General features: G+C 57.3%; 1 protein-coding gene across 11 annotated transcripts in view; it reads right to left on the bottom strand.

Moving 5' to 3' along the window:
* PTDSS2 (phosphatidylserine synthase 2) overlaps positions 1 to 12,108 on the bottom strand; it is a 42,638-nt gene extending 30,530 nt beyond the window's left edge. For 2 of the 11 annotated variants that reach the window (XR_008669724.2, XM_055355714.2), the window contains exons 1-2: positions 9,682 to 10,048; positions 519 to 620 (exon numbers count right to left, since the gene is read on the bottom strand). Coding sequence is in view for 4 of the 11 variants with exons in the window: in XM_055355714.2 (XP_055211689.2) it covers positions 519 to 620; positions 9,682 to 9,863 (284 nt within the window). In the remaining 7 variants the exon portion in view is untranslated. Of the gene's footprint in view, positions 1 to 518; positions 621 to 5,942; positions 7,408 to 7,882; positions 8,801 to 8,825; positions 8,968 to 9,681; positions 10,054 to 11,899 lie in introns of those variants that run through there. The other 9 variants (XM_063710852.1, XM_055355718.2, XM_055355719.2 and 6 more) reach the window with 9 other exon arrangements.
* Between the last annotated feature and the right edge of the window lie 211 nt (positions 12,109 to 12,319).

The raw sequence follows: 12,319 nt of genomic DNA, 5'->3' as shown, positions 1-12,319 counted from the left end.
CAGAGGACACACCCAAGGTCTAGCCTGCCTGCCTGTGGAGATAAACCTGAGAAGACGAGTTTACTCGCTTGGCTGCTGACCAGGTGGTCTGCGGTCCGTGTTGGCCCCTGTCCGTGCAAGAGCCCCGCTGGCTAACGGAACCAGCACGCGGCCACCGCAGGAACCTCACCCCCGGAGACGCCCAAACTCAAGGGCTCAACCCTGTAGCTGCTGCAGCTCATTCCAACCTCAACATGCAAAACTCAGGGGAAACGCAGCACAGGCTGCCGGTCACATGGAGATGACACAGACTCCTGGCTCCCAGTGACAGGCAACGGGGGCTGACCGGGAACGCCACGCAGCACCAAGGGCAGCCCCGGAGTCTGCGTGTCAGACACACTCAAGGGAGAGGCTGGCGGCCCCACGCAGCCCTCTGGTGAAGGCCTTCTGAGCCCCCAGCAGCCCGAGCAGTAAGGGTGCCACACCCACCACACGGGGCACAGGGCAGTTTCAGAAGGCAGGACGAGAGGGCAGCTTACCTCTTGGTGTTGTAGGCCGTGTCCTGAGGTGTTTCCTCCAGCAGCGTCACATAGCCAAGCGTACAGGTGAGGATGAAGAGCACGGTTAAGGTGTGGGCTCGCCTGAAATCCAAAAACGCATAAGCATGGTGTCAGAGCTTGGGCAGCATTGCTAAATACTCACGTAACAGGCCCCAAATCCTCTCTACGTCAAGGAGAGGGCTTAAACTCCACTCTCCAACTCCCAACCAGCAACTGGCTGCGAGTCCCTAGCTGGGTAACTCCGAGATGACCCTGCGTCTGCTGGCCAGTCAGGGCTGAGACCAGCCCCCAGGAGGCTGGACAGGAAGAGCCCCGTGTTCCTGGGAAGCTGAAGGCTGCTGCTCAGAGGGCACATGCTGCCACTGGCGTCCAGGGCAGGTATCTGCTATTAAGAGCAACTGGACACGTAAAACACGCGCTTTTCACTGCGCAAGACAAGCCGAGACAACCACTCTTTGGGTTCATGAAATAACATCTGAGATTCAGTGCAGCAGCCCAAGACACCAAGAGCTGAGAAGGGGCCTGAGCAGAGGCCTGCAGAGTGACCGCTGCCAGCTGGAGTGAGCCACGAGCCGTGGGTCTGCCCGTCCTCTGGCCTGTCAGAGCCCAGACGGGGGAGGAGGAGGCAGGGCGCTCCCTTTGCAGTCTTGTCCTGTCCCATGGCTGGTGGAAAAGCCCACAACCAGCCCAGTACCAGAACTGGGGGCCACCAGACCCCAGCCACTGCCTGTGCCAGACACTCGCCTGAGACCCCCTCTGCACGACCATCTGCAAATGGAGGCAGAGACCCAGTTCCTACATCTACCGGAGTGTGTCCTTGGAGAGATGATGCACCCCTCCGTGCCTCAGTTTCCTCATGTCTAACCCAGTTCCTACATCCACCGGAGTGTGTCCTTGGAGAGATGATGCACCCCTCCGTGCCACAGTTTCCTCATATCTAAATGGGGAAGCTTCTGACTTCCAAGGACATCATGAAAATTAAGTGAACAATGCATTTAAAGCATGTTGCCCAGGACTTGCCTCCATGAAACGTAAACTATTTGTGCCCTAAAGAAATGAAAAGGCAAGTCACAAACTGGGAGAAAATATTCACAATACATATATCTGATAAAACTTTGTAGGCCGCACGCGTCTGTAGTCCCAACACTTTGGGAGGCTGAGACAGGAGGATTGCTTGAGCCCAGGCGTTCAGGACCAGACTGGGTAACACAGTGAGACCCCATCTCTATAAAAAATTAGCCAGGCGTGGTGGCAGGCACCTGTAGTCCCAGCTACTCGGGAGGTGGCAGATTCGCTTAAGCCCAGGTCGAGGCTGCAGTGCGCTAGGATGATTGTGCCACTGCACTCCAGCCTGGGAGACAGAGCAAGATCTGTCTCAAAAAAAAAAAAAAAAAATCAGGCCGGGCGCGGTGGCTCACGCCTGTAATCCCAGCACTTTGGGAGGCCGAGGCGGGCGGATCACGAGGTCAGGAGATGGAGACCATCCTGGCTAACAGGGTGAAACCCCATCTCTACTAAAAATACAAAAAATTAGCCGGGCGTGGTGGCGAGCACCTGTAGTCCCAGCTACTCAGGAGGCTGAGGCAGGAGAATGGCATGAACCTGGGAGGCGGAGGTTGCAGTGAGCCAAGATCATGCTACTGCACTCCAGCCTGGGCGACAGAGCCAGACTCCATCTCAAAAAAAAAAAGAAAAAAAAATACTTTTTATCCAGAATTTATAAAGAACTCATACAGCTCAATAAACAATTTAATGAAAAAACAGGCAAAAAATTGAACAGACACTTCACAAGGAAAACATACAAATGGCCAATAAGCACATGAACAAACGAGGAGCAGCACTGGTCACCGTGAAAGCAAATCCAAGCCAGGACACATCAGTACACATCCGCTGGAACAGCTGAAATTAAAAGCATCACAAATCCAAGCCACCACACAGCATCAGTGCACATCTGCTGGAATGGCTGAAATTAAAAACATCACAATGCTAAGTGCTGGTGAGGTCTCGGAGCAAGATGCTCATGCACTGCAGGTGGGACTGCAAAACGGCACAGAAAAGTGAGGCCTATGCTACGTCTGCTATCCAGCCAGCCACATACTCCCAAACGTGGGCCTGAGACAGATGAAAACACAGGTCCAGTCAAAGACTTACATGCAGATGTTTCAGGTATAATAACCTAAAACGGGAAACAAACCAAAACTCTATCAGTGGACGAAACACTGTGGTCCCTCTGACCAGCAGAGCATGGCTCAGCACTCAGAGGAATGTGCTGCTGGCAACGACCTCAACGTGGATAGATCTCAAAGACACGCCCCTTGGGAGGCCCAGGCAGGACTGTTTTGGGCCAGGAGCTCAAGACCAGCCGGGGCAACATCATGAACATCGTGAGATCCCATCTCAAAAGATAAAAAAAGAAAAAGAAAAACACGCTACAGATGCCAGGCACAAAAGAAACCTCCCATCTGCTGTCACCCACGCACAACTCAAGGAAATGAGTTTGCATCCACGAAAAGCAGACTGGAGAGGAGACAAGGGCCTTCCGGGTGATGGAATGTTCCAGTGTGAGCGTGGCTGTGGCGGCGCATGGACGTGTCACCTGCACGTGGGTGCTGCACTGAACGCACCAACGCCTGGACTTAGCCGATTTCATGAAGAGCCAGGGTGGAGCTGCAGGACTGCAGGTGGAGGCTCCAGGCTGGAACTTTCTGTATTTTTTGTACAGATGGGGTCTTGCCATGTGGGTCAGGTTGGATTTTTTTGTATTTTTTGTAGAGACGGGGTCTTGCCATGTTTTCCAGGCTGGTCTCAAACTCATGAACTCAAGGGATCTGCCCACCTTGGCCTCCCAAAGTGTTGGGATTACAGGCATGAAAGTGAATTCTTCTGCCATATTTTACAATACTAGGCATTTAAGACAACCAGAGGTAAATAAAAGTTTCATTGTAACTATCAACCACCTTTTTCTTTAGATACATTTGCATTTGAGTCCTAAGCCCTGAGGAAACTGCAGGGAACCTCAGCCTTCCTGCTGAGCTCCGCACCGTGGGGCCCTTCAGTACTGAGAGACCTGCCCACAATCACAGCAGAGAACCCGCGTCAGAAGGCCCTCTCAGACCCCCATTCCTAAGGGGGCCTGGATTCGGCGACCCAGAAACTCACCCTCTGCTGAGCACTACACTTACAGAACGTGTCCTCCTGGAGACAGCCCTTGAGGGGAAACGGGCTGGGCTCAGCTGGGGCCCAGGAGTCCCCTTGTCCCTGGCCTGCCCCTCCATGATGCCCACCCTTTCCTCCATACAGGTGACATCAGATTTCGGTGAGGAGAGTAAGATGACCCCGGTTAGGATAAGAAGAGTCAGGAGTGTTTGGGGGCAGGTGCCGTGGCTCACACCTGTAATTCCAGAGCTTTGGGAGGCTGAGGCAGGATGATCACTTGAGCCCAGGAGTTGGAGACCAGCTCGGGCAACATAGTGAGACCCTATTTCTACCAAAAAAAAAAAAAAAAAAATTAACTGGGTGTGGTGGCGCATGTCTGGTCCCAGCTACTTGGGAAGAGGGAGGGTGAGGGGAGATTACTTCGGCCCAGGAGTCGGGGGCCGCAGTGAGCTGAGATCACATCCCTGCACTCCAGCCTGGGTGACAGAGTGAGATTCTGTCTCAAAAAAAAAAAAAAAAAAAAGAATGAAAGAAAAAAAGAAAGAAAGAAAAACAAACCAAAACAACAAGCAAGTTTAGATCGCAAAGCCAACGATGTGATGACGGCCAGGAGCGCGGTGGCTCTGGCTGTGTCCGTGCCCCGGGCCAGGGCACCTTCGTGCCGTGTGCGTGGTGCCTGCAGGCAAGTCAGGGCCGGTAAGTGACACTGGGAAGGTCATGCAGCAAGGCGGGGGGTGGGGCTCGGAGCCTCCTGGACACTGGGCCATCACAGCCATTCCCTGAGCCCCCACCCCAGCCACATCCGGAGAAGACACAGCCTGTGTTCCTGAGCCTTCCTTCCAGTGGAGTGAGACCAATACAGGAGGGCTAAGAAACCCTACACGTTATAGAGAAAAACAAAAGAGGGATGGGAGTGGTTAGGGAGGTTAAAACAACTATTTTTGTTGCAAAGCCAGGTCCCAGTAGCACTCTCGGGCTCAGCCTCCATCCCCAGCAGTTCTGAGAAACAGCAGGGACCTCTCCAAAGGGTGCACATGTCTGAAGTGACCTTCGGAGGAGCCAGGGACAGTCTCATCCTGGGGCTTCCTGACGAGGTCACCTTGTAGGAGGAACAAGGTCAAGGGGCTCCAGACACCCAGAACCCCGCCAAGGGCCCACAGCACAGACAGACAGGGTGTGGTGTGCACGGGAGCAGGACTCTGCCTGGCTGGAGTGCAGATGCCGGGACAGGAGCCTGCTGTGAGGGAGGCCTCCAGTGGGGAAGCTAACAGGGCCTGCACAGGACCCTGTCTTGGAACCACACGGCCACCCCACGTGAGGGGTTCTCACTCTGGGCAGTAATGTCTCTAAGAAAATAGGGGTGAAGGAGCCCCAGCCTAAGGGAGGCTAACCGTGGAAGAGACAACAGCCCATCAACCTGCTCACATGCAGAATGGGAGACCCAGAAGCTAGATCAACGTGAGGACACCACTCACCCCTGTTCTGCAAGAGACCAGCAGGAAACCCCTCGTCATCTCCACTTGGGCTCAGGAAGAAGATGGAAAGGACCAGGCCTCAGGGACACCCAGAATGCCACCACTCCACACACAGGCCCACTGGAGGAGGAGGCTGCACTCGGCCCCACCCTGACCCTCGGACGTGCCCGCACCCCAGTCAGCATCTCCCAGATACAGCACAGGCTCCCATTCACATGCAGAATCCCAGGAATAAATGCAAAGCTCAAGGGGTGGGGCGAGCAGCCTGTGTCCCACCAGCACCAAGTTCCACAGCACACAAAGACAGGATCACACACTAACACAAGTTAAAACTGAAACTTGACTTCTTTTTTTCTTTTTGAGATGGAGTCTTGCTCTGTCACCCAGGCTGGAGGGCACTGGCGCGATCTCCGCCTCCCAGGTTCAAGCGATTCTCCTGCCTCAGCCTCCCGAGCAGCTGGGATTACAGGCGCCCGCCAACACACCCAGCTAATTTTTGTATTTTTAGTAGAGACTGGGTTTCACCATATTGGCCAGGCTGGTCTTAAACTCCTGACCTCGTGATCCACCTGCCTCGGCCTCCCAAAGTGCTGGGATTACAGGAGTAAAACTTGACTCCTTTAATATGACTTTCCACGACAGAGACCTTCCTGTGGTTTCTAAAGTGGCCACCAACCCAACACTCACTCCTTGTGTAGCCCAGGGAAACGCTGATCATTGATCAACCCTAACCCAACACCATCTTTCCATTTCCCCAAAACACAGAGATTACCTGAAATATAAAGATAACCCTTCGCCCCTTCAGGTAAATGTGCATACTGTCATTGAGGTGGCCACCGAGTGCCCAGCACCCTCCTGGCCCTGGGGAAGCAGAAATGGGAATGAAGAGGACCCAGCAGGAAGGGAGGCAGAGGGCAAGGGACCCAGACAAAGGGCCCCAGGCACAGCAGCCCTGCAGGAGGACACATCTCAGAGCTGCTCAAATCCAATGCTCCTGGAAAGTAAGGTCCGTGTTAGTGAGTTGCGGTCCTTGTCCTACACGCAGCACGACGTCTACACATCCTGGAAGTGACAGAGTGCCGCTCAAGATAGCACGAGACTCTTAAGGGAAGAATTCCGCGTCCCTCCCAGGACGCCCGGTCTGTTCAATGGCTCCTCCCACCCACCTGCAGACTCTGCAGGAAGGTGTAGGTCCTGTGATCAGACACAGAGCAGAGCTGTGATCCATCCTGGCAGTTCAGCCACTTCACTAGGGTGAGGGCATGAAGACAGCTGGCTCCCTGCCATGGGGAGTGGAAAAGACCCAGCTGCCTCCTTGGAGATGGTCACTCTCATGTCCACTCTCATGGTGGGCAGGGAGGCCGAGACCAAGAGGAAAACGCAGCGTCGTCGTCCAAAGGGCCAAGGAGAGGCCACGCCAGGATGGGCAGCCCAAGGCCTGCGAGAGGCTCCTGGACCGGGCACTGGCCCTTCTGGCTCTGACCAGCAAGACCAGAAAGACTTCATCTGGCTACTCGCGCCTTCCAGGTGTAGGCGAAGCTGGGAAAGCCCCGATCCAGGATGATGGAGAAAGGCATCTTCCAGAAACCTGGGGTATCTCAAGGTCAGAGGTCACCTCACACATAAAGTCCTCAGGTCACTGAAAAGGCTCATTCGAGGCACCCCATTCCAAGACACAAGCATACAATAAAAACTCTCAGAACATCACAGTGGCCCCCGGCTCGGGAGCTGGTTAGCAAGTGTGGTCATCCGAAGCTGCTTCAGCGTCTCCCACAGACAGGCGGCAACGTTCACAGGCACCTCGCCAGGGTAAGGGGTCCCCAAGTGTTCTCCCAAACAATTTCCAGACCGCATGAGCTGCCACATCTTCGCACAGGGCTTCTCAGAGTCTGTGGATCTAAACGTTTTCCTCTGGATGTTCCCCACAATTGTCCTTGCTACCCTGAATGAATCCAGAGAAGGAGAGCTCAGCCTCGTGCTCCCAGGGCCAGTCAAGCCCTGAATCGAACCGCACGCCCTATCACTACGGCTGACAAGCAGTCACAGAGAAACAAAATTCACACATGCCCGCCGTCACTGGCCCGAGGAAGTGCACCCATCCTTGAAAATGAACGCCCTGGCTGGATGTGGTGGCGCATGCCTGTAATCTCAGCAATCTGGGAGGCTGAGGCGGAAGGATCACTTGAGGCCAGGAGTTGAAGACCAGCCTGGGCAACACAGGGGGACCCTCTATTAAAAATAAATAAATAAATAAAAATGAATAAAAAATAAAAAGTAAAACTCTCTAAAACACAAAATTAGAGTTAAAAAAATGCCAGCACAGCAAGTCAGTGCAGGTGGACTCAGGAGGTCAGTGTGAGGCTCTGCAGGTAACGAATTCTCACCAGGCAGGCATTGAGTTACCTGCCACGCAGAAGCATGAAGCTCCTTCCTCTGCACAGGGAAGGGAGGAGGCACAGCAAGAACCTGCCCCATGGGTCTCTACAGGGACAGGGTCGAGGGGAAAGCCAGAGCCAGAGCCACCCACCCAGAAGACCCAGGAAGGAGGTACTGGACCAGCCAGCCCCGCTGCACCCGCTCCTGGAGAGCCCTCCTGACCCGCTTGGCCTCCTGACAGGCGAGCTCTGCTACGCCCAGCCGTCTGTGTCCCAAACACCCCTTGTGGGCAGGGACCACTTGTCTGGGCTTCTAAAGAGACCGGCCCCCTCCTACCTTTGGGCTGCTGCTGCTGCTTCCCTGGTACTGGGTGGGCTGCGCGGGCTTGCATGTGCCCCCTGGCTCCTGCCACACTCAGCACCCAGCCAGCACATTTTGAGCCTTCTGAAGTTCCATGCCTGCGCCAGAATCTAAGCTTCTTGTTTAGTTCTCTGCTATGTCCCGTAGAACGGTAACTGACAGGCAGTAGGGGTCCCCGCAATGTGCTGAACGGCCAAATGAGAAACAAGAAGAGCCAGTCCGGTCTCCTCGCGCTCCGGGACCTCAGAGGAGCCCGTCCGTTCTCCTTGCTCCGGGATGTCAGAGGAGCCTGTCTGGTCTTCTCGCTCCGGGACCTCAGAAGAGCCAGTCTGGTCTCCTTGCTCCAGGACCTCAGAGACTCCGGTGGTCCCCAGCTGTGCTGCGGGAGGACAGCCTGAAGGGCATGGCAGGGCACCTGATGGAGAGGCCTGATGTCCACAGGGCCCAGAAGCCAGAGGGTCCATGTGGCAGGCACCCCATCTCCTCTCCCTCCCGAGGGCCCCGCAGCCACCCGGTACACTCATCTCCCCAAAGGAGAGCTCGCATGCCCTCCCCGCAACAGCAGCTGCCCACACCTCACGGAAGACCCTGCGTGGGGCCTCCTCCACCCTAACCTGCTTTCCCACCACTTGGACAGTCTCTCTCCAGAGCTTCGGCTGCGGTGACAGGCCAGGGCCGGTTAAGTCCCTGTCTGTGGTGGCGGCTTCCCCTGACAAGTCCTTTACTCCTCCATCAGGCCCTCCTCGCCCCTCAGATTTGCTCTCCGACCATCCCACAGCATGGTTCTCTTGGAAGCGTCCATAAAGCCTTCCTTCCGCTGCTGGCCGCAGGCGCCTGTCTCCCACACGTTTTCCTCGGGCTGACCCCACCTCTACTGCCCCTGGGCCCCCGGGCCTTCCACAGGATGGGAACTGGGCACCTTGCAGTCAAGAAGAGCCAAACCCTCCTCTCACGAAGCCTGCTTTCAGGTCGACGGCTTGATCCTTCTCACGGAGGAGCATCGGCAAGGGGCCAGCCCAGGGTCGCAGCTGTTGGGAGTAGGAGCGGCACCTGGAGCCTGTCTGGACACAAAGTGCCACACTCCAGCTGCTCCCGGGGGCCTCTTCCTTTTCCACCCCCATTAAAGGCAGAGTGGCGGACAGGGGGACCCCAAGGTGTAGCTAGGGCTGAGTTGTGCAGGGAGGAGGCGCTGGCCCCGCTAGGGGCAACTGAGGAGAGAAACAGAGCCTGGATTCGACGAACACCGACTACATTCCTGAAGCACGCACAACACTCTGCTAATCAACACGATCGCCACGTGGGGTCGGGCGCGACACACAAGATGATTTCGTGCAGCCGCAAGCACTGAGGAGCAACCACAGGCAGAATGACGGGGGACACAGGTGACGCTTGGACAGCAGGACAGAGAAAGCATTTCTGGGGTGACGCTGGAGGCGGGTGGCGGGGAAGGGGTCTGGATCGCAGAACCGCGCGGTCAGAGGCAAGGCGGGCAGGGGTGGGGAGGGCGGCGAGAGAGACGCAAAGCGGCCGCAGGGAGGGTCTGCCCAGGGTCTCCCCCACCTACAGCGCCGCCCTCCGCCCGACCCGGCATCGGGAGCTCGGTCCGGCCGCTCCCCGGGACCCGGGGGGCGGTGCTGCCACACCCTCAAACCCCCGGCCACAGTCCTGGACTCCAAGACGGCGAGAGGGCGCTGCCGGGGACCCCCAGGCCAGCGGTGCCGGAACCCCCAGGTCGAGGGCACCCTCGCCGCCCCGCGGCCGCCCACTGCCCTCACCAGAAGAAGGTGTTGGTGCCGTCGTCGTAGACCTCGGACTCGGTACTGCGGCGGCCCTCGCCCGGCCCGGTGGCTTGGCCGGCAGACGGCCCGTCAGGCGGCTCCTCCAGCGAGGCCTTGCCCGCGGGCACCGGGGACTCGGGCCGCGGACCCCCGGCGTCCCTGCGCTCGCCCCTCCGCATGGCGTTTCGGCCCGGAGCCGCTCCGCCCGGCGCCTCGACCCCACGCACACCCGGTCACCGGCGAGAGGACGCGCCGCGCACAGCGCGAGGAGCCCTGGGAAGGGGTCGCGGCGCTGGCCCGCGGGGTCTCAGGAGAGCAGCCCAGGGCCGGCCGGTAAAGGGTGTGCGGTGCATTGTGGGGCTTGTAGTCCGCGCGGGGCATGCTGGGCCTTGTGGTCCGACGTCGCGGGTTGGACGCAGTGCTTGCTGGGAAGGATGCCGCCTGGTTGCTGGGAAACCAGAGCCGGACCGCCCTGCGGCTGAGGTCGCAGGAACCAAGCTGTGGATAGCGCGGGTCTCGCCAAGGCCTCCAGAGCTTGGAGGTAACCACAGACATCCCCGGCGGCCTGGCCCGAATCCCTCCACCCCTTCGCCCCTTCCTCGCCGACGGATCCCGGAGCCTAGCCCCGTTCTCCTTTTGGGGCGCTTCCCGACCCTTCACCCCATGCGACCCCGGTCATTCTTTTTTGAGACGGAGTCTCGCACTGCCGCCCGAGCTGGAATGCAATGGCGCGATCTCGGCTCACTGCAACCTCCGCCTCTCGGATTCAAACGATTCTTCTGTCTCAAGCTTCCCGAGTAGCTGGGATTACAGGCGCCCGCCACCACGCCCGGCTAATTTTTGTATTTTTAGTAGAGACGGGGTTTCACTATGTTGGCCAGGCTAATCTCGAACTCCTGACCTTGCGATCTGCCGCCTCGGCCTCCCAAAGTGCTGGGATTACAGGCGTGAGCCACCGCGCCCGGACCGGTCTGGGTCATTCTTTCGCAGGATCGCGTGAAATTGGGCGGGCGAAAGTGGTGCGGACACGCTGATTTTGGTTGACCCAAATTGTTGACATGGTACCCTGCAAAAAAATTAGCTCCTGAGCCACTCTGAAAAGCAATGTGGCAGCTCCTCAAACCTGGAAACAAGTGTCCACGCCAAATTTACACACTAGCGCTCCTAGTTGCAGCATTTTGATAACAGCGGCATGTTATTAGCCATAGAGGAGCGAAGCATGCACATGCTACAGCACAGCTGGACCTTAAAAACATTATGCTAGGCAGGCCGGGCGCGGCGGCGCACGCCTGTCATCCCAGCACTTTGGGAGGCTGAGGCGGGCGGATGACTTGAGGTCAGGAGTTCGAGACCAGCCTAGGCAAAGTGGTGGCACCCCATCTTTACTAAAAATACAAAAATTACCCTGGCGTTATGGCGGGCGCTTGTAATCCTAGCTACTCGGTAGGCTGAGGTGGGAGAATCCCTTAAATCCGGGAGGTGGAGGTTGCAGTGAGCCGAGATTGTGCCACTGCACTCCATCCTGGGCGACAGAGCGAGACTCCGTCTCAAAAAAAAAAAAAATTATGCTAGGTGAAAGAAGCCAGTCACAGGAGACTACGCATTATGTGATCCATTTGTATGAAATGTCCAGGAAATGCAAATCTATGAAGACAGAAATTAGATGAGTTTTCACCGGGGGCTGGGGAAGGGGTAATAAGGAGCGACTACAAAGGGTAGCAGGTTTCTTTCGGGGCGATGAAAGTGCTGTAAAATTGACCTCAGCTCCTATCTGTGAATGTCCTAAAAACCACTCAACTGTCCACTCGAAACGAGTTGAATGGGTGAACTGCATGATATGTGAAGTATATCTCATATCAGCTTTATTGAAATATAACTCACATACTAAATATATAAACATATTTGCGGGGCTCCTGCACAGCCACGCCCAGCAGGGATGGGGCCTGACTGTGATGGGTCCTTCACCCCAGCTCCTGACACACAGGCTGGGCAGTGCGGGAGGCGCTGGCTCCAGGGGGCGTGCTGTTGGGCCTCCCCAGGCCTGGCCCCCTGCCCCAGGCCCTGGCCGCGTCCAGCTGGGGTCGGCTGAGTGGCCAGAGCAGCCAGCTCCCGTCCATGCCATCTTTCCAGGGATCACCCGACAGGCCTGGTTCCCTGTGAACCATCCTTCAGGTCCCCTCCCAGACCTCTTCCCATCCCAGCAGGTGGCGCTCACATTCCAGGCGCCCTCTCGGTGGCGTTGGGGTCATTTCCTGCGTATGGGTGTTCTCTCAAACTGCACAGAGAGCCCTCCTGCCGTCCCTCCAGGGTGCAGAGGCCGGGGCGGGGAGATGTACCGGCCCCACTGGGGTCCCTGGCCCCAAGGACGCTGCGCGCGAGGCCGCCTCGCAATGACGCTCGTTCCTGTCTGCTCGGGGTCGGAGCGGAAGGGGGTGGGGCCCAAGGGCGCGTGAGGGGCGGGGCCGAGGACGGGGACTGTGGGCGGGGCCTCAGGGCGGGGCCTTGGGACCCGGAGTAGCGTGATCTAGAAGGCGCGGCGCTGCCAGACCGCGCGGCCCCGGGCGCACAGACCACGTGTTCGTTGCCCATCACTGCGGAGCTCTGGCCACGTGCCAAGTAGAATTCCCAACGCTTT

Source organism: Gorilla gorilla, chromosome 9, assembly GCF_029281585.2.
Source record: "Gorilla gorilla gorilla isolate KB3781 chromosome 9, NHGRI_mGorGor1-v2.1_pri, whole genome shotgun sequence".
In the NCBI taxonomy this organism is placed as follows: Eukaryota; Metazoa; Chordata; class Mammalia; order Primates; family Hominidae; genus Gorilla; species Gorilla gorilla.
The sequence above is the reverse complement of the archived record's forward strand: the minus strand, read 5'-3'. Positions and strand labels throughout refer to the sequence as shown.